Raw genomic sequence first — 20,140 nt, 5'->3', positions numbered from 1 at the left:
AATCTACTGCAATTGAACAACTTTACTGTTAAAACAACGCAGTAAAAAACTTTGTTGGATATTATATTTTGTTGGCTTAATGGCTTCACTGCAACGAATGTTAGCGCATGAATATGTACCAGATGAAAAAGGGGGTGATACGACCTACTTCCGATGCCTACACATGTTACAGTAAATGACGCAATCAGGACCAACCCAGACTTTGTTTAACGTTAGTGTTTTGGTTCGGAAAAATACTAACATTTCTATTAAGTTGCTTCAAATGCTTATGTGTAAAACAAGAAAAGCAGCTACCTAAGTAAATATTAAACAAATATACGTTTGGAAAAATTATTTTAAAAAAAAATAACGCATCACTTTCATCATTAAGATGAACAATTTCAGACATTCCTTTTTTATTTTAATGGAACCTCGGACATACTTTCTACATTACCTTGTAAAAGTATTGATACCCCATTAGATTTTTACTAAATTATCTAATTACTACTCTAATGTATTTTATCAGGATGTTATGTAATAGTCCCAAGAACATGATTCATAGTTTAACATGTTATACAAATAAACATCTGAAGTGTGGTATTTGTTTTCAGCTCTCTTTACTCCAATACCCCTAAATAAAATAAAGTACAACTAATTCCTTTCAGAAGTCACCTATAATTAGCCAATAAAGTCAAATTAAAAGACAAGTCACAAACTGTCCGAGAAAAGGGTCTCTGGTTGGGCAAAACTTAAAAGTCCTTCACAATTATGCGCTGCTTTTTGGATCACATAAAATTATAAGATAATGGATTACGTTTTTTGTTGTAACGTGGCAAAATGTTAACAAAGGTCGAAAGGTATGAACATCTTTACAAGGGTCTTCGTATTGGTTACCACTTCCCTTAAAAGATCTTTAAACTCACAAAAGAAAATCAACTAAAATAACCCGTATATATTCCCAGGAATTTTTTTGACTCCATAAACCTAGATTTTCATTTCATACTAATTTTTCGACCAAAAGCTTTAAATTATGGTAGGAAAATGATACATTTGTCTAACTATTGTGTGGAAGCACAGTTTAACCTTTGCTAACCTAGATGCATATTGATGAAACAAAAGCTTTACTTGACACCGTCTACCTGACTTTTAAACCTGGATGGGTATCAGTGAGTACAAACTGAGTAGAAGGGACCATGTGCTATATAGATGTAATGGCACGCCAATTATACCCTTTGTTAAGCACATTGAGCATAAACTGTTTATGCACTCTTGGAACAAAAGGAGTCAAAGAAAAGACAGGACATGTTGTACAAGGCCTTACAATGTTAGACAAAGGCAAGTTTAATTAGAACTAATTACACACAAAAATAAGATACTCTTACAAAATGAGTGTTAACATACATAAAATTGCATCAGTTGGCTATGAGTAATATAGTCCTGCTAGTGGATCAGGTTGTTTGGCAGAAAAAACAAAACATAACATCTTTTAACTTTGACCTTTTAATTAAAAGTGAACAGGGGATGGGGGTGGGGTGGTTTAGCCATGTAGTGTAGAACAGAAAGTTTGGTGATCCGCTGGGATCAGCTTGTGCACTGGACTCAAAAAAAAAAGGGTGAATTAATATCTGCTGCAGACATCACCATTAAATACTCACAGCAACCTCATCTTGTTTGTGTGCAATTCCTCTTTGCAGATCGTAATTGAACAAAAAAAAAAAAAATCTACTTAAGTTAAAGATAAATTACACTTTGCTTGATCCACATATATCAACAATATCTCATTACTGTACAAAGCACCATCTGAGGACACTTTTCACTTTGCAAACATTTGTAAAAGATTCCTTTTAAGTATATGGAAATGATCAGAACAGTCCACGGTCTTAGAGATTGCTCAACAGGCAGCATCTTTATAAAGACATTCAAGAAACTTATTTTTAACTGTAAAACAACAACAAAACATCCTAGATAGGACTGAATCATGAGTTCGTCTCATTCAGTCAACTTTCAAGCCAAAGCACAAATGGACACATGCAAAATAAAAACTAAATGAGTACTGCTTATGGATAATGTTATTTGTCTGCTGTGAAAATATGAATGCAAAACACCATTTTAATCTTCTAACGTTGATAAGAATCAAGACAAATGGCCAGCATTAGTTTTAAATATTACACACTACATATGGCAGCTCCTGAGAATGTGGCCAGGTGGACCTCCTGTAGCCAACAAAACAGGTGTAAGCATGAGTAGAGGCATGTGCACTTTAAGCAGTAGTGTGTCAGTGAAAAGGTTTGCTATTATATATCAAAGTAAATGGTATTTAGCACCACGTGGCTGAAAGGTAGTAGAGGTTTCTTCCTTTTCGTCTAACATGGAGGAAGCACGAAGCAGATAATGATGAACTCTGTGCTCTTCTGAGACAATACTTTTAAGATTGCTGCCAGTTGCATGAATATAGCCCAGCTACAAATGACTGCTCATCACACCAAAATATAAAGCCCCAAGATGGAAATAATAATAAAAATAATAAAAGAATCGGTAGATTTTAAAGGGTCAAGTAAATGTTTGCAAAGATTATTTACTTCAAAATGATTATGGCACTCAGACATTCGGTGATTTTTTTTTGCCTTTAAGACAAGGTAGTAGAGATTCTGTCACAATAACCCACATTATACTTTCATGAGATTCAGCCAAGCTTACGTCTGCTTCCACAAACTGGCTTCTATAACTTAAATAATAACGGGTGACATTTTGTTTGATTCGGAGACAGTGAAAAAGGGGTTTCTGGAACATAATAGCAATAAATTATATATATTACATAGAATTTTATTGTTTCTCATTGTTTTTCCCCCAATATACAAAAATATCACATTCCAAGTAATTCATTCATTTACTCATTTTCAAACACAACCAGCTCTTAAATGTGGGAATCGGGGTTTCAAGGAGCGCAGGTCCCTGATTCTGTCTTTGGAGAAGGTTGTAAATAGTCAGTTGCAGCTCAGTATCAAGCCTTGCCTTCTCATCTGCACACACGTCACCTCCTTGGCAACACCGATGGCCCCCGGTGGGATCGCTTCGGGGCTCCAATTATGCTCACTCTGCATCCAGATTTAGCGTTTCCAGGCGGTTGTCAAATACTTGTATAAATCCCTGCTTGCAGCAAACAAATTATTCCGTTAAATGTGATTTTTGTTTCAGAGCGGACAGAGCTCATGTTCTGCTTGGTAAAATGAAGCATTGCTACATGGAGAAAAAGGTCTATTATTAAATGCTAAAATGAATTTGAAAAAAAAGAAGAGCCAGCAAAATCTGAAGGTTCCACAAGTTAGTAAATAGTCAGAGTTATCAGCAGCCGGAAAAATCCTTTTCAATGATTAAAAAACAATGATTTTAAGGGAAGAGGGTTTATAAACAACCCCTTTTCTGGTGTCCTTCCCTTTTAGTTTGGCTACATGTCAGAGTAAGAGCCCCTTTCACCTCGCCCCAGACTGAATGACTTGTTCTGTAGTCGGTGGCGTGTTAAGGTCAAACCCAGTAGTTTCTGGTTGTTGTTGAGTTTTGCGGGCGTCGGTTATTCACTCCACAGCAAAGCCACACGTCTCTTCAATGGCAGTAAGTAACTTGTCATACAATTTGTCATAGCTTTCATAGGGAGGAATGTCGATTCGGTTAAAGCTGGGGAGAAAAAGAACGGGATACAAGGAAAATCAGTCCAAACGAGTTTGAGACTCCATTTTGACATAAATTGCAAGCAAGAATGACAGCGCCTTATGGGCACTGCTGTGAAAGATGTGAAAGTCTTAAAAAAAACTCTGCTTTTTATTTCTGCAGCATCTCACACGAGCCGTTTGGTCTTCTCTTAAGCTTTCACAACATTGGAGCAAACATAGAGAGAAATTTTTGACCATTCCTCTTTGGACAATCTCTATAAATTGTCCAGAGTTCTGCCTCCTCTCTATGTTCTCTTTGGCTCAACCCACAGTTTCCAAAGGATTAATGTCTGAAGACTGAGAGCCACAGAAGAAGGTTTATCTAAAGATTTGGACATCATCAAGCTGAACCCCATGAAGACCAGTTTTCATGTTTCTGGTTCAGGTCTCAACATCGCAGTAAGTTAATATAAATACTCCAAGGACGTGGGTTACTACTTACCAGAAACTCTGATCGATGTAAAATAAGTAAAGTATAAATTAAAAAATGTTTCAGATTCAATTATTTTGTAGGAATTGCTGTGGGTGCCAACAGAGTACGGCACAGCTGATCTGTAAAAAGCAGTGTTGTTTAAAGATGGGATTTTTTCCAATGAATATACCACAGTTCAACATTGCGTGGCGGTCGGGGACAGCGCCTCTGGACTGGCAGACTGGGGTGGTGGTCCCCCTTCATAAGAAGGGTGTGTTCCAACTACAGGGGGATCACACTCCTCAGCCTCCCTGGTAAGGCCTACGTCTGGATATTGGAGAGGAGAGTCCGACCGATAGTCGAACCCCGGCTTCAGGAGGAGCAGTGTGGTTTTCGTCCCGGCCGTGGAACACTGGACCAGCTCTATACCCTCTACAGGGTACTTGAGGGTTCATGGGAGTTTGCCCAACCGGTTCACATGTGTTTTGTGGACCTGGAGAAGGCATTCGACTGTGTCCCTCGTGATGCCCTGTGGGGGGTGCTCCAGGAGTATGGAATCGGGGGCCCTTTACTAGGGACCATCCGGTCCCTGTACGAGCGGAGCAGGAGTTTGGTCCGCATTGCCGGCACTAAGTCGGACCTGTTCCCGGTGCATGTTGGACTCTGGCAGGGCTGCCCTTTGTCACCGGTCCTGTTCATAACTTCTATGGACAGGATTTCTAGACGCAGCCAAGGGCCGGAGGGGGTCTGGTTTGGGGACCAGTGGATTTCGTCTCTTCTTTTTGCGGATGACGTGGTCCTGCTGGCCCCCTCTAGCCAAGACCTACAGCATGCACTGGGGCGATCAGCTCCTCCAAGTCCGAGGCCATGGTTCTCGATCGGAAAAGGGTAATGGGGGCGCTGTGCCGGTCCGTTGTGGTGAAGAGAGAGCTGAGCCGAAAAGCGAAGCTCTCGATTTACCGGTCGGTCTACGTTCCTACCCTCACCTATGGCCATGAACTTTGGGTCATGACCGAAAGAACGAGATCCCGCATACAAGCGGCTGAAATGAGCTTCCTCCGTAGGGTGGCCGGGCACTCCCCTAGAGATAGGGTGAGGAGCTCGGCCATCCGGGAGGAGCTCGGAGTAGAGCCGCTGCTCCTCCAGATCGAGAGGAGCCAGTTGAGGTGGCTCGGGCATCTATACCGGATGCCTCCTGGACGCCTTCCTCGGGAGGTGTTCCAGGCACGTCCCACCGGGAGGAGGCCCAGGGGACGGCCAAGGACACGCTGGAGGGACTATGTCTCTCGGCTGGCCTGGGAACGCCTTGGGCCCCCCCCGGAGGAGCTGGAGGAGGTGTCTGGGGAGAGGGACGTCTCTGCTGAGTCTGCTGCCCCCGCGACCCGGTCCCGGATAAAGAGGAAGACGACGAGTACGGGTATACCAAAATCAAAGGCTGGTATTTTCTCAATTTTTCAGAATGACGTTATGCTGCAATGATTATTTTTAAGGCATTTTTCCATCTACAAGTCTCCATGGTCTTTGGGTGCCGACAATGTGGAGAGAGCTCTATGTCCCTATTTAGTATACCTCCTTTAATCAATCTTAAATGTGTCAGATGACCAGAAACTGTTATAAAACAGACGGGTGCCTCACCAGGTGTGGGCTTTGGGCAGGTTGTTCGTGCTGGCATCAATCTGGTGTATAGTGAAGAGTCGTGGTCCAGCAGCACCTGCAAAGGAAATCGTTTTTAGAGAAATATTTTAAAAATAATCACTTCTTCAGTTTGTGGATTTATGTGACTTCCAACTCAAAAACTCAAGAAATATAAACACCACACTGTTACTGTGTTTGGGTTTATTGGATTAATTAGCGAAGCATTTATGTTTGCAGAATAAACCACCAGAGCAGCCTCTGCACATCCTCACCTTCCATCTGTGTGATAAGCTCGACACAAAACAACAGTCACCAAACAAGGAAAAAGATCATCTTAATATCGAAAAACTATTTGTCTGAGTAATGCCTTAACTGTATAGTATAATTAACATCAGTTCAACAGATACATTTTGTAAATCAGCCTATAGGCACTATGAAGTATGTGTGTCTCTATCCACCCAATAAACCTTCAGTCTACACTTTAAACTAAATAAAGTTGATCAGTTTAAGCAAAAACAAAGATGATTATTTGATAGAAATGCAAATATTTATGCTGACATTTACGTGAGGCAAGTAAAAGCCATAGTATACACAGGCAGTGATAACAGAAATAATAATTACATCCCACTTAATTACGAACAAAAACAGGACTTGGTCAATAAAACATAAAACGTATTAAATATACCAACATTCTCCAGAATCATCTATGGTGTCTAAGAACAAATGGCTTTATTCTGCTACAATATACACCCTTTAAAAGCTTTCATAGCATTTGAACCTTTTAACGTTACAACCAAAAACCTCAAGAAATGTTCCTGGGATTTTGCTTCTGCACGTTCTGATATTCTTGCATCAACTGAGCAGCTTCCCTGTCTCTGGTAAAGAAACGCATCCACACAGCACGATGCTGCCATCATCATGTTTCACCCTGGGGATAATGTGTTCAGCATAATGGACAGCTTCAAAACGTTCAGCCTTCTTCCACATGTTTACTGACCCCCCCTTACATGGCTTGTGGTATAATGCAAACAGCCCTCCTTAACGTTTTAGCAATGCCTCCATAGAAGACCAGAATTGTGGAGTGTGCGGTTAATATTTGTGTAGCCAACAGATCACCCTACCCAAGCTGTGGATCTGTGCAACTCATCCAGAGTTACAATTGGCTGCTTCTCTGGTGAATGCTTTCCTTGTCTTTCAGCTTAGGTTGCACACAATTGCATTATGGGTATCAGATTAAAAAAGGCTGAATATGTGTCATTCTTTTTTGAATGTGAAAAAGCTTAAGAGGCATGACCACGAGACACTGTATGAAGATGATTCTGTTAAGTTCTTGCATTTATCTACCTCCAGATCTCCCCATTAACTTGCTTCATGTCAATCCACTGAAGTCCTACTTTATTTGGAAGACCTTTTAAGTTTGTGATGTTTGGCCCAAGAAAAGATGATCGTGTTACACGAGGTGCTGAAGGGTACTATCTGCCAGTGGATCACCTTGTACTCATCAAGCCTGGGCGCTCTGTGTCTGGTCAGACCTGTCTGCCAGGATGGACCCACTGAACCATAGTAGTACGCTCAGACGGAGGGTTCATCCCGGATCACAACAACCCAGAGACACAGATGCACACAGGGAGCCAAACACTTCTCAGTGCACATCCTCGACAGTGCGTCTTAGAGCTACATCTCTTCAACTCTGTACACTTGTGATCCAAACTAATTAACATTTTCCCACAATTTCAACCAGAGTTTTTTAACATATTTCATGTATAAAAAAAAGTCTCAGTCCTTTTTAACCCTTTTTTAACATAAAAAGAAAACTTCTCCACAAATTTATGGCAAACAGCAGGAAGGTTTTGAATGTGGAACCAGAAAAGACCACAAACTGTCACAAGGTAGATATACGGATGAACGGACAGAAGAATAGACACACGGAACGATGGAAGGGTTAATGGATAGAGATTTATTGGTGGGAGGATGGATAAAAAAAAATAGATGGGAAAACTCTAGGATGGTTGGAGGTATGGATGGTTGGATGTATGGATGGATGAATGGAAACAACTTTTAGACAAAGAGATAGGGAATAAATTCTCAAAATATAGTTTTATTTTCTTTTTCCATCTCCATCTAAACCTGGAATAGCTATATATTTTATGTATGTGGTGTGAATTACCTTGAAGGGCCTTAAAACCTTGCAGAGGAACTCTGGAGGAACCTGTGACAAACTGCAGCAGTCGGGCTCTGCGCTCTTCGTCGAAAAACTCTACAGCTTTCCAGAACCATTTAACAATGTGGGTGTCCGGAGTGCAGTGCTTCAGCCGCGTGTTGGACTTCCAGTCGTTGATGTCTATTTTACCCAGGCCGCAGACGATCAGCTACAGGTAGAGATACCGTTTAGTGTGATGGATTAAAAGAAGCCACGCGATGAGAAAAACTTATGGAGAAGAAAACCGAAGTACCTCCAGCTCCTTCTCATCGAAAGCTTTGAGCAGGTGTTGAGGGATGACCTCATTAAAGCCCTTTTGCAGGGCCAAGAACTGGGCTTCAATGCCTCGCAGGAAGCGCCAGTTGACGTAGAGGCGGACATACTCCTTCTTGTTGTCCTGTGTGACAGGGATGCTTTTACCATTCGGCTTGAGTTCATGCTGGAGGATTTCTCCATACGCATTGTGCTCTACACAGAAGGTGTGGTCCAGCACACCTGTAATGTCATTTTCCCTGGTGGCAGAATCACATTCATAATCATTATTAAAAGGGTATGTACTGAAAAACAAACACTGAGTAAAACCCTGAGAAATGTGTTGTGATGGTCTAGACATGTTTGAGTTACAAAGGACGCCTACAGGATCCAAACCAGGCTGTTGTGCAGGTCAGGATCTACAGACTCCATGTCATCCAGGGTGATGGGTTTACCCAGCAGCTGTTTGTAGAAGGGCAGAGTAAAACCCCCGTCAATGTAGTGGCCATGGAACACAGCCATCCCCATAATGCGGCCGACGAAGTGAAAGTACGACAAATGCTCCTGCAAGGAGAAAAAAAATAATTGTTTTACTTTTAATATAAAACAGGATGCATGTTATGCATAAAGTAATGCAGACATTGTTTTACACGATCATTTCAACTAAACAGAAAGCTGCAGTTCAATGGTCTAATGGAAACTGTTGATAAAAACGTGAAAGATAAAATATTATGTGGCCTCTGATAGTGTCGGATCTACCTTTGATGAAAGGTGTTTGATTAAAGTTGCACATTTCCAGCATGGTATTCAATTATTTTTCATCAATGCCAGTGACTACTCAAAAAGATATTTTTTAAAAGTTTTGCTTTAATAGCTTCAAAAGGTTAGTTTTTACACTGAGCTGGTTCAAATGGTATAAAGGAACATCTAAAAAAGATAAATCTGAGGGGAACCAATTCTGGAAGCTGCTGTTTCTGCCGTTTTTATCACAGCCATGTTTACCAGTGTGTAACTTACAGGATTTACAGCAGAATCCGGGTTGATCTGCAGTGTGTAGATGTCATCGCGGGAGTACTGAAACAGGCCGTAGTATGGGTTCAGCATCTCATGCGACAGCAGATAGAGCCATTCCCTGCAGAGTACAAAAAGTAGGGTGCACATTAGGTGGTGAAAGTGATGGAGGTGAGAAAATATACTCACAGTGGCATGTAAAACCTAGTACAAGTGTGAGAAGTAGAGGAAATATTCAAACAGGACTTCTTATGGCTTTCTTTCACTTCCACTTTATTAATTGATCAAGGGGACTGATAAAGGTAATTGGTAGCACTGAATTTTATGTATGAGTATCAAGAGTAAAGGGACTTGAATACAAATGTACACCACAGTTTTCAGATTGTTATTTGTGAAACATTTTGTAAAACAAGTATAATTTTCCTTCCACTCCAAAGTGTTGCTCTACATTGTGTTGTTCTATCCCAGACCATGCCAGTAGAATACACTGAAGCTTGTGGTCGGTCTGAAACAAAATGTCAAGTGGTGTGAATACGTCTACAAGCCACTGTATATGATATGATGGAGCAATGCCTGTTCAGACCAATTACTTGGCTATAACAGGCAAAAAAACAACATTAAAAAGGTTGTAACTATTGGCCCTGCTCACCTGGCTACTCCTCCATAGTCGAGGCCTTCTTCACCTCTGAACTTCACCATTAACCGTTTCCATAGGTCCTTTGGCCTCATCTTCATCACCTGCCGATATGACTCCTGTAAGACAGACAGACACGCCTCATCAAACTCAGTCAAATATCAAAGAAAAATCTCTTTTAGTCCTTGTAAAGGGATAAAGCGATGGTCACACTGAGCCAAGGATTCAACTTCTCTAACTGACCAGACGGTGATGCACGTCCTTCTGTAAGGCACAGATCAGCTCACAATCAATCAGCTCTATTGGTCAAGATTGTGTACACAAGGAATTTGACTTTGGTTACACACGCTCACAGCATACAGATATTAAGTATAAATATACAAACTTTAGAGGAAATAAAATAAAAGATAAAAGGCTGCAAGGTGTTGGAGTTGGTAGCACTATTGCCTTGCAGCAAGAAGGTCCTCAGTTCAAATCCCGGCTGGCGGGTCTTCTGCATGGAGTTTTGCATGTTCTCCCTGTGCATGCTTGGGTTCTCTCCAGGTGCTCTGGCCACAGTCTGACTTTTGGGTTAACTTGTCTCTATTAATTGCTCTTAGGTGTGTGAATGTGTGTGTGCATGGTTGTTCGTCCTGTGTGTCTCTGTGTTGCCCTGCGATGGACTGGCGCCCTATCCAGGGTGTACCCCGCCTCTTGCCGTACACTGCTGGAAAATATTAAAATATTAATGGAAAAGCCTAAAAAGCGAGTAGAGCTGTACCAAACCGTGCTGAGTAGGGACTAGGGAAAAGGGGCATAAGAAACAAGAAAGTTACGGTACCGTATCAACAGCACTTTTAATTTTTTAACTCTATTTTGAGGCTGCAAGATCTCCGCCTCTGCCTGTGTTCACCTCACGTGCAAACAGCTTACATCGTTACTAAGGAGGCTTCACTATAAGTTGATTAGAGGAAGGTACAACAAACACAAGTTTAAGACTCTAACAACACTGCCTCTTCCTCTGCCAGGCTCCATCATACCTTCAGGATGGAGCAGACAAACTCATGGGTGTTGTGGGAGAAATGGGAATGTCTTATCTACTCTTTAAAAATAAACATCGAGACATCACCAAAGAGTTTTCTATAGAGGCATAATTTACTGCTTGAATTGTTCTGGAGAAGCTATGCAGATATGTCTGTCTGAACCCTTAAGACCTGCTATAACCCCACCCACACCCACCCCACTATCCTCCCACCCTCACAAATGTTAAGATCAGCCAACAAAAATGTCTTCGCTCAGATTGACAGATGCGGCTGTTCCAGCACATTCCAGCGCGTATTTTATGAGGGTCATGCAGTCTGTTGCAGGTGGTGTTCTGTTCAAGGCCCTGCACCTCCTAGATGCAGAGAGAAAAAAAAAAAAACACTGCCCCCACTGAGAAAATACTTTTCATAAACTAGAGGTCTGGTTTAGATTTGGAGCAGAGTTACCTTCACACATCATAGATAACAATGAGGGAGAGAAACGTTCTCACAGTTAGACAGCGTGGGGCACCGACCTTTAGTGGAGAACGTAAAGAGGAGCAGGGGAGGAGAAGAATAGTTTAAGATGACTGGCAATTCTTTGGAGGTACACAGACAACAAAAACTGGTTGCTCTGTCTAAAAGACACATTTATTAGCAATAATGGGAAAATGAACTTAAAACTAAAACAAACATTTCTTTATTTTTAGAGGACTACATCCATCTGATTCACCTGTGTGCCGTTTATTCTCTGTATAAACCCAGCTGTTCTGTGAAGGCCTCAAAGGTTTGTTAGAGAACATTAGAGAACAAAGAGCATCATGAAGACCAAGGAACACAGCGGACAGTGCATCTCACAGATCACTGTCTGACAGGCAGGGCAAGGAAAGCATTAATCAGAGAAGCAGCACATGGTAACTCTGGAGGAGCTGCACAGATCCACAGCTCAGGTGAGAGAATTAAATAACTATCAATCTTGAACTACACAAAGCTGGCCTTTATGGTCAAAGGTGCAAGAAGGAACATGTGTTTATGAAGGTGCTCAGTTAAGATTAGACCACAATTTAACAACTTAGCCTTCTATGGAAAAAACACTATGAGATGGGGGAAAGTAACAGTGCATCACCCTGAGCACACCATCCCCAGAGTGAAACCTGGTGGTCAGAGCATCATTCTGTAGGGATAGTTTTCTTCAGCAGACAAAGGGAAGCTGGAGTTGATGGAAACTATCTTATCTGACTAAGATTAAACCATTTTGCAAAGAAAATGGTCAAAACGTGAAGTCTTTACAAAGCTGGTAGCAACATACGTCAAAACACTTGCTGTTGTTGCACTGGAAGGTGTTTTGAATAGTACTGACTCAAGGGGGGCTTAATGTAAATGTTCACCTCACTTTCTAGTTTGTTATTTTAAATTTCAAAACTATTCATCATTTTCCGTCCACAACAGTATGTCCTATTCTGTGCTGGTACGACCACAATAATTTAGTTTGTGGATGCCATGTGACAAAATGTGACAAGGCCCAGGGGTATAAACACTTGTACAAGGCACTGTGTGCACTACTTTGTGAATATAGCATATAACAGGCATGCTTTGGAAGGTCTAGATGATATGCTGACCTCAAAGATCTCTTCGCGGGACACCTCAATGCGACAGTGGCCGGCCTGAGGCTGCTGCTGGGACAGTTCCTGACGCAGGATCTTAAGCTTTTGAACGAGGTCTCTCTTGTATTTGGGCACGGTGAGACACTCTGCCTCTTCCAGGAGCTGACCGGGGGACACCAGAGCCTGCTGGGCCTGATCCTTTGTCTGGTTCTGACGACTGCAAGCCACAAGAGAAACCCAGAGACGCAAAGGACACCAGGCAGGGAAAGAAATGGACAAGACAAGGGAGAAAAATGTTATTGCTTGTGAAAAAAAGATAAGACACCCAACATAAGAAGATTAAAAAAGAATCTGTCATTTTTACTAATGTACATTTTGGGGAATATAAGCAAGAAAAGCGGCAACCTCTAACCTGCACTGCTACTTTAAAATAAAACCAATTTTCTTTATAAAACAGAGCTTAACCAAGATTAAACATTCATCATTTATCCATGTTTTTTGTTTTAAAAGGTAAGAAATTCCTTTTTGGTCAGAGGTTGCTTAAAGTAATGCTGAATCTACTGGATTCCCTGGGTTTTTCCCCATGTAATTATAATTCTCAAAAGGAAAAACAAATGAGTGCCAATTTAAATTTTTATTGTGATGTATATTATATCCTTTGCCAAGTGAAATCTAATTGAATTAATGAAACTGACGTGTGTTAATAAAGTAGATTGTATTCACACACTGTAAAAGCCGCAAGGTACTATAATAGACTTTCAAAGCATGCATTATTTATAATAACCAGCAGGGGGCAACTCATACTCTTAACTCCTAGAGACTAAACATGGTCCAATTTGACTTTGTGATACTCTAATAAATATTCGAGTTTATGGTTGAACAGATAAACTAAAGCATTTTCCATTGGCATGGCTACACTATGCTGGCACTGATTCCTGATTTCATGCCTACAGGAAAGGTTTTAAAATAAACTATGCAGCTGTTGTTAAATAGGAACAACAAACTAACTGGAAGTGGTAATAAATGACCTTCAGACAGGACCCAGTTGTAAAGAGTTGGTTTAGACGTTAATATATCCACCGATCCAGCAAAATGCATTACACTTTACCACAGTGGCCATTTCTCTAGATCAAAGTCCCAACATTTGGTTTCTGGGGTCTGTACAGCAGAATCTAATCACTTCCTGCTATCCTAGAAAGCCACATGGCCCCATAGGATGCTCGAGACCTCCTCATGAATCCCTTTATTTCCTGCTGACTAGACCGAAAAGGGGACGGGAGGCAGGAAGGGCACTCTGCTGACAGCACCCAAACACGGCAGACCGCTCTTAGAGTGGGAGGAGATGAGCGGAGGCACGGAGCATCTCTCTCTTTCTGCGCGTTCACCCATAAAACAAATGTTGCTGCTCCGTCTCTCATAGCTGCACTCCCTGCAACTCTCTGTTCACTTTCCAGTTGCTTATTGATGAGCATGACTGGAACATGTAACTTGAAGGCACTCTCTTTTTTTATCCCCAAAGAATAGCACAATTTGATCAATCACAAATGTCTCCAAATAGACGTCTTTTTCTCATGTGACGGTACACAAAGGCAGCCCTGCAGCCAGGTCCTAAAAGCAGACATGGATTCAGTTACCTATTGGACACTGACCTCAACCAGAAAGGCAGCCTGGATTCAACAAGACAGCAACAGCACAGGGACTTCTTAACCAAAACCATGCAGAGCTATAAACTGTAACTTTGATGGACATTATATATATCTGACATTTTTGTGGGATGACGGCACATGAGAGGTGAAAATGTCTATAATCTCTGGGCTGATAAAAGGCAGATGTCTTGACAGAGAACCAGGAGGACTGATATACTTTCCAGATGTTTGTCACAAGCTAGAGAGTCACTTCAAAGTTAGCTCTGAAACTAAACAGAAAAGGCAACAGATAATATTAGGCACAGTTAATATAAACGGTAAGGACTGATGCAGGTTCCAGTTAAATTCTATCAAGATTTCCAACTCTCAGGCTCAAGTTTAATATTCTTCACAAGACATTATGATATTGTTGAGGTAAGACATTTCCTCCAGACTGAAACTGGGGAATAAAAGAGCGTGCAGTAAACCCAAAAAGAAAACATAGAAAGAAAACACACAGAGGTGTAAAGGTTTTTGTCTACAGTTTTTCTTGTGGCACAAAGGAAAGCAAACTACCAGATCCTAAATATTGGAGCTGGGACCCATACTGAGACAAACTTTAACATATTTCACTGCTATTTTATGTGATACAGCAAAGCAAAGTAGTGTGTAATTTGGAAGCAGAAGACAAAATGATGTAGGGTTTTCTTTTCTTTTTATACAAAAAAGTGAACCGTGCATGTGTATTTCTCCTCCCTGAGTCAATACTTTCTAGAATAAATCTTCGCTGCCATTACAGCTGCAGGTCATGGTCTCTACCAGCTTTGTACATCTGCAGACTGAATCTTTAGCCCACTCTTTGCAAAATACTTCTGCCACAGAGCCTCAATTGGACTCAGGATTGGACTTTGACTGGACCAAATACATGAAAATGCTTTGATCTTAAAGAATCCACTGTAGTGGGTGTAATGTTGGCCCAATCTTAGGTCTTTTGCAGCCTCCAACTGCCTTTCCTCCAGGATTACTCTGTATTTAGCTCTGACCAACTTCCCTGTCCTTCCTGAAAAAAGCATCCCCAAAACATCATGCTGCCACCACCATTTTACATAGTGTTCATGGTGTGTTCAGGAGGCTAGTTTTCCCACCACAAATAGTGTTTTGCATGTACATCAAAAAGTTTAATTTTAGTCTCATCTGACCAGAGCACCTTCTTCCACATATTTGCTTCGTCTCCTAAAATGCTGATGAAAGGGTCTTTACAGATCAACTGTATTCATATTGAGAATAGATTACACACAGCTGGACTCCAATAACTTGTATTTAGACGACTTTTGAAGCCAATTGGTTGCACTGGATTGTTTTTAGGGGGATCGAAGTAAAGTAGGGTGAATACAAATGTACACCACACTTCTCAGATTATCATTTACAAAACCGTTTTATAACCATGTATCATTTTGCACTTTACAATGGTGTGCTACGTTGTGTTGGTCTACCAGATAAAATCCCAATTAAACAGATATAAGTGTGTGATTCAGCTGCACAAGGGAAGAAACTTTCACACTGAGCATTCAATCATGCAGACAAATGCCAAGCACACACGTGTGAACCGATCCACATAAATCTACATGTATAGACTTACAAATCCAGCTCATTCATTGACTTGGGCACAGGACTTATGCTCTGTTTCCTGGACATAAGACGCTCCTAAGCCACAGACACACCAGCCTTGGTTTCCAGTCAGCTAGTTGATGTCTGGCCAGAGGCAGCCTTGTGACGGATTGTGTGCTAAAACGCTTTTATGAGTAAAATCTCTGTAGGGCTGAGGAATTTCTGAATTATCATGAGGAAAGAAAGGATGTGGGAAGCCTGTACCATGTATACATGTCTGTGTGTGTGTATTCTTATGGGCAATTGCTCAGAAGGACTACACTGAGGGCTGAACCTCTACAGGTGGCGAACAGACATTGGCACGGTGCTCCAGTGTGAAACACGGACTCACAGGGAGGTAAAGTAACTATGTGTGTGATGGATGTCTAACCATGTGTATGTTCCTCTTTGTGTTTAAAGCATACTGCTGACATACAACCCAATCCTTACCTGACGTTTTGACTCTCGCTGCCTCCTCGAGAACCATTGGAACTTGGACTGAAGGCACAAAATACAAAAAATGAAACAAATCTTTCATCTCATGACCTATTTTTTGATATCACTTGCTTTTCTGATGTTTAAATGAAAAAGCACAGCTCTCACTTTAGAACTAGATGCAGGTTAGCCGAGAGGCGTGGGTCTGTGAACTGCGTGGTTCGGTTGTTGTGGTCAACGAAGTAAACCCTCCCTGTGGCGGTGTTCCGGATCTCCCATCCTGGTGGTAGAGGACCAAGTTCCTCACAGTTCACATTGCTCAGGTCTCTGAGATACAACAGAGGAGCACACAGCAGCAAAACAGATTTACATTTTAGAACATACAAAAGCTCAGGCTAACTGAACAACTGAACTCCAAGATGTCTGGCAACCCCTTTTTGATCTGTTCTCTTCCTTTCATGTTTATTATTACTACTGATCACAGCCTCTTTCAGTTAGATTGAAACACAGAGCAGAAGGTTCAGAAATGTCAGCAGGCTTGTAGCACTGAGGCTAACTTCTGCAGACCCAAAGCAGAGCTATGACGATGTAAAGGGAGCCCACTGAGGCATGTTCTTGAAAAGCATTAGCAGATATTTTGCACGCACATTCGTTCGGAATACAGTAATCAACAAGACCCACATGCCTGAAGCATCTGATAGGGTCAGGGTGAGACCGACTGGGTATGTATCCCAACGTCTTTCATGGCTTTTGTACACAGTTAAGGAGTGTAATATGACATGGGTCTTCTCATAGCATAATCAGCCTCGACGTTACAGTAATAAAAGAGGATCAGGGATAAGCCTTCTATAGGTACATCTTGTTCTGGGCATTGAAAATGTAGACAAGCAATTTTGAAAGTCAAGTCTGGACTTTAAGGCAACTCGATCTAAGCCACGTCCACTCCCTTCTTAAGAGCACAGTGATTACTACGTTGCAAAATAGGAAAACATAATCCTGGAATTCGATATAGGAAAACATGGAATGTCGCAGGATTAGACTGCAGCTCTTAATGCTCAACTTTTTATTTTTTTTGGGTGGTTGGTTGCATAAAAATTTTTATGTGACCACCATCAGAGTGCATTGTGAACAATCAACAGCCGGCATGTGTAGAAGAAGAAGTGACCCCAATCAAAGCCTGCTGTGTTTATGGAAGAGAATATGGATGCTACACACGTCAACGTTTGTGTTTGGATCTGAACTTGTTGTGAAATAGGAGCTGACAAAATAATAGATAGCTCAATCAACGATGTCTACTGTGATGTTTGTAAATAATGTTGATGCACATGTAAGTAGCATTTGTCTGTACAGAGTGAAGAAAGAGAGGCAGCTGAAATCTTCAACTCCATAAAACAATATGAGCATGTGATTATTAAATAGACCACCCGCCACAGCATCTGTCCTGCTTGTTTCATCCCATTGCTTATATTTATTCTTGCCACGTCCCTTCTCCATTGGCGGAAAATTATGAGTCTGTCACACGCAATGATGTCAATGTTAGATGATATCAGTTCAGACGGAGACGGCTTTCAAAAAAAACATTAAACTGTAATATGATTTAGGACCACATATTAAAGTGGCCTGGGTCTGATTGGAATAATTTTAAAAAAAGCTTTGTGATGTTTATATTGTCGTTAAAAACCTGGCATGGGTCAGATATGGGCAAGGACAATGGATTTGGGTGACTCTGGCCAGCAGTGTGAACATAGCCTATGTGTCAGTTTACCGTTTCCTTTTATGTTCACATTAGAAGAGAGAATGTATTGGGATAGAGAAGACGTTGAAGGCTAATCATCAACAAGTCGTATCAAAACAGAGAGGAATCAAGTAAATGTTAGCCTACCATATCTCTCTGTGCAAAGATCCTAAGCAGACGCATGTTTACTGAAGACTTTTTGTTGCTCTATGTGTTGAGTCACACAGTCCTTTAAATAAACAAAAGCTATGTGAGCTAGAAGCTTCCAACACCCAGTGTAATTTTAACAAAATCGTACAGGACTGTCCCATTGTGCGATTGTGACATCATAGCAACTCCTTCCACACTCCAAGACGGAGGATGTCAAACTGCACGGTGATGCTGCAGCAGAATTGCCTCAGAGGTCAGACACTCGTATCAGTCCAACAGTGAACTGGCAGCAAGTCACAGGTTTTAATATTATTAGAGTCGATGCTGAAAAGAGGGCGAGGGGGGAGACGAGGGAAAGTAGGGAGCAGTAGAAGTGCTCATGACTGGGCAGCAGAAAAGAAAAGCAAAACGATATAAATCTGATGTCAGATACTGCTTGAGAGTGTGAGATTGTGGATGTTTTCGGTTCGCAATGACCAACTAGAGGCCACAGAGTTAAGCTCATTACCAGAGATTTTCTTTCATAAACAAAGATTTTGGCAAAGATGGATGATAATCAATGTTAATAAAATGTTAGAGGAAGTGTTGTTAGAACATTACAGCAGCATTAAAACCCAGACAACCCCCTGCTGGAGCAAAGAAGACTGTCCAGAAACCTGGATAGACAAAAAATTGGTTAATCCTAAACATCATTAATGGTTAGTAACCCTAACACTATCCCAGACCATGTAACGCTGATGCAATTCAAGCCGAGGTTTTCTTTTTTTTATTGTAAAGAACCTGGTTACCTTTTTAATTACAAAGTAATTTATAAATACCAGATAGACATTTAGGATCTAACAGCTATCCAAAAGCTTTAAATGCATCTCAGGTTTTCTGAAGATTTATTATAAAATGCTTTCGTACACTTGGTACACTTTACAGTCAAAAATAGGTAATATTATCATGCAGCATGGGATACTTTTTCACTGTTATGCTGATGATAGCTTTATTTATCCAAAACTCCTGATGAGCCCAACTAGTTAGATAGACTACAGGCATGTCTGGAAGACATAATGACTTTAAAGACACAAGTTGTCGTCTTTGGACCAGAGTCTTTAAAAAAGAAACTGCTTAGTCGATCACTTAACCTGGATGGCATTAAATTGACCTCCAATAAAGTAAAAAACCTTGGTGTTATTTTTGACCAGGACATGTCATTTAAATCCCATATTAAACAGGTTTCTAGGATTTCCTTCTTTCACCTCCAGAACATTGCCAAAATTAGAAATATCCTGTCCAGGAGTGACGCTGAAAAACTAGTCCATGCATTTGTTACTTCAAGGCTGGACTATTGTAATTCTTTACTATCAGGATGTCCACAAAATGCAGTTAAAAGCCTTCAGCTGATTCAAAATGCTGCAGCAAGAGTTCTGATGAAAATTAAAAAGAGAGATCATATCTATTTTAGATTCCCTTCATTGACTCCCTGGTAAATCCAGAATAGAATTTAAAATTCTCCTCCTCACATATAAAGTCCTTAATGATCTAGCTCCATCATACATCAGAGATCTGATTGTTCCATATATTCCTAACAGAGCACTTTGTTCTCAGACTGCAGGTTTACTGGTGGTTCCTAGAGTCTCTAGAAGTAGAATGGGAAGCAGATCCTTTAGTTATCAGGCTCCTCTCCTGTGGAACCAGCTCCCAGTTTTAGTCCGTGAGGCAGACACCCTGTCTACTTTTAAGGCTAGACTTAAAACTTTCTGTTTTGATAAAGCTTATAGTTAGAGTGGCTTAGGTTATCCTGAGCTATCTCTGTAGTTATGCTGCTATAGGCTTAGGCTGGTGGAGAACATATTGACCACTGTCACTCTCTCTGCTACATTCTCCTACTACTCTCCAATTTTGCGTTATTTGCTGTTATTTCAGCTTTTAACTCTATGTTCTCTCTCTGTTTTTTCTCTTCCTAGAAGCTACATCTGGCCTGGCTCTGTGTTTAGTTGTGGCACCTTCCTGGAGAGGGACATCGGCCAAGATGCTGCTACCAACAACTTAATGCTCACCTTATACAGATGATACACTTGGTCCTGTCTTTTAGTGTTTAACCCTGTCTCTCCTAGACATAGCTACT

At 41.1% G+C, this 20,140-nt stretch overlaps 1 protein-coding gene across 1 annotated transcript in view; it reads right to left on the bottom strand.

Annotated features, from left to right (window-relative positions):
• Positions 1–1,287: 1,287 nt before the first annotated feature.
• The window catches only part of LOC124864966 (E3 ubiquitin-protein ligase SMURF2-like), a 65,410-nt gene continuing 46,557 nt past the window's right edge, over positions 1,288–20,140 (bottom strand). Inside the window, exons 11-20 of the mRNA XM_047359912.1 lie at positions 16,311–16,469; positions 16,158–16,205; positions 12,451–12,652; positions 9,846–9,949; positions 9,203–9,317; positions 8,571–8,749; positions 8,187–8,445; positions 7,901–8,102; positions 5,734–5,809; positions 1,288–3,651 (exon numbers count right to left, since the gene is read on the bottom strand). Coding sequence (XP_047215868.1) covers positions 3,552–3,651; positions 5,734–5,809; positions 7,901–8,102; positions 8,187–8,445; positions 8,571–8,749; positions 9,203–9,317; positions 9,846–9,949; positions 12,451–12,652; positions 16,158–16,205; positions 16,311–16,469 — 1,444 coding nt within the window. The 3' untranslated portion in view covers positions 1,288–3,551. The remainder of the gene's footprint in view (positions 3,652–5,733; positions 5,810–7,900; positions 8,103–8,186; positions 8,446–8,570; positions 8,750–9,202; positions 9,318–9,845; positions 9,950–12,450; positions 12,653–16,157; positions 16,206–16,310; positions 16,470–20,140) is intronic.

Source organism: Girardinichthys multiradiatus, chromosome Y, assembly GCF_021462225.1.
Source record: "Girardinichthys multiradiatus isolate DD_20200921_A chromosome Y, DD_fGirMul_XY1, whole genome shotgun sequence".
In the NCBI taxonomy this organism is placed as follows: Eukaryota; Metazoa; Chordata; class Actinopteri; order Cyprinodontiformes; family Goodeidae; genus Girardinichthys; species Girardinichthys multiradiatus.
The sequence above is the reverse complement of the archived record's forward strand: the minus strand, read 5'-3'. Positions and strand labels throughout refer to the sequence as shown.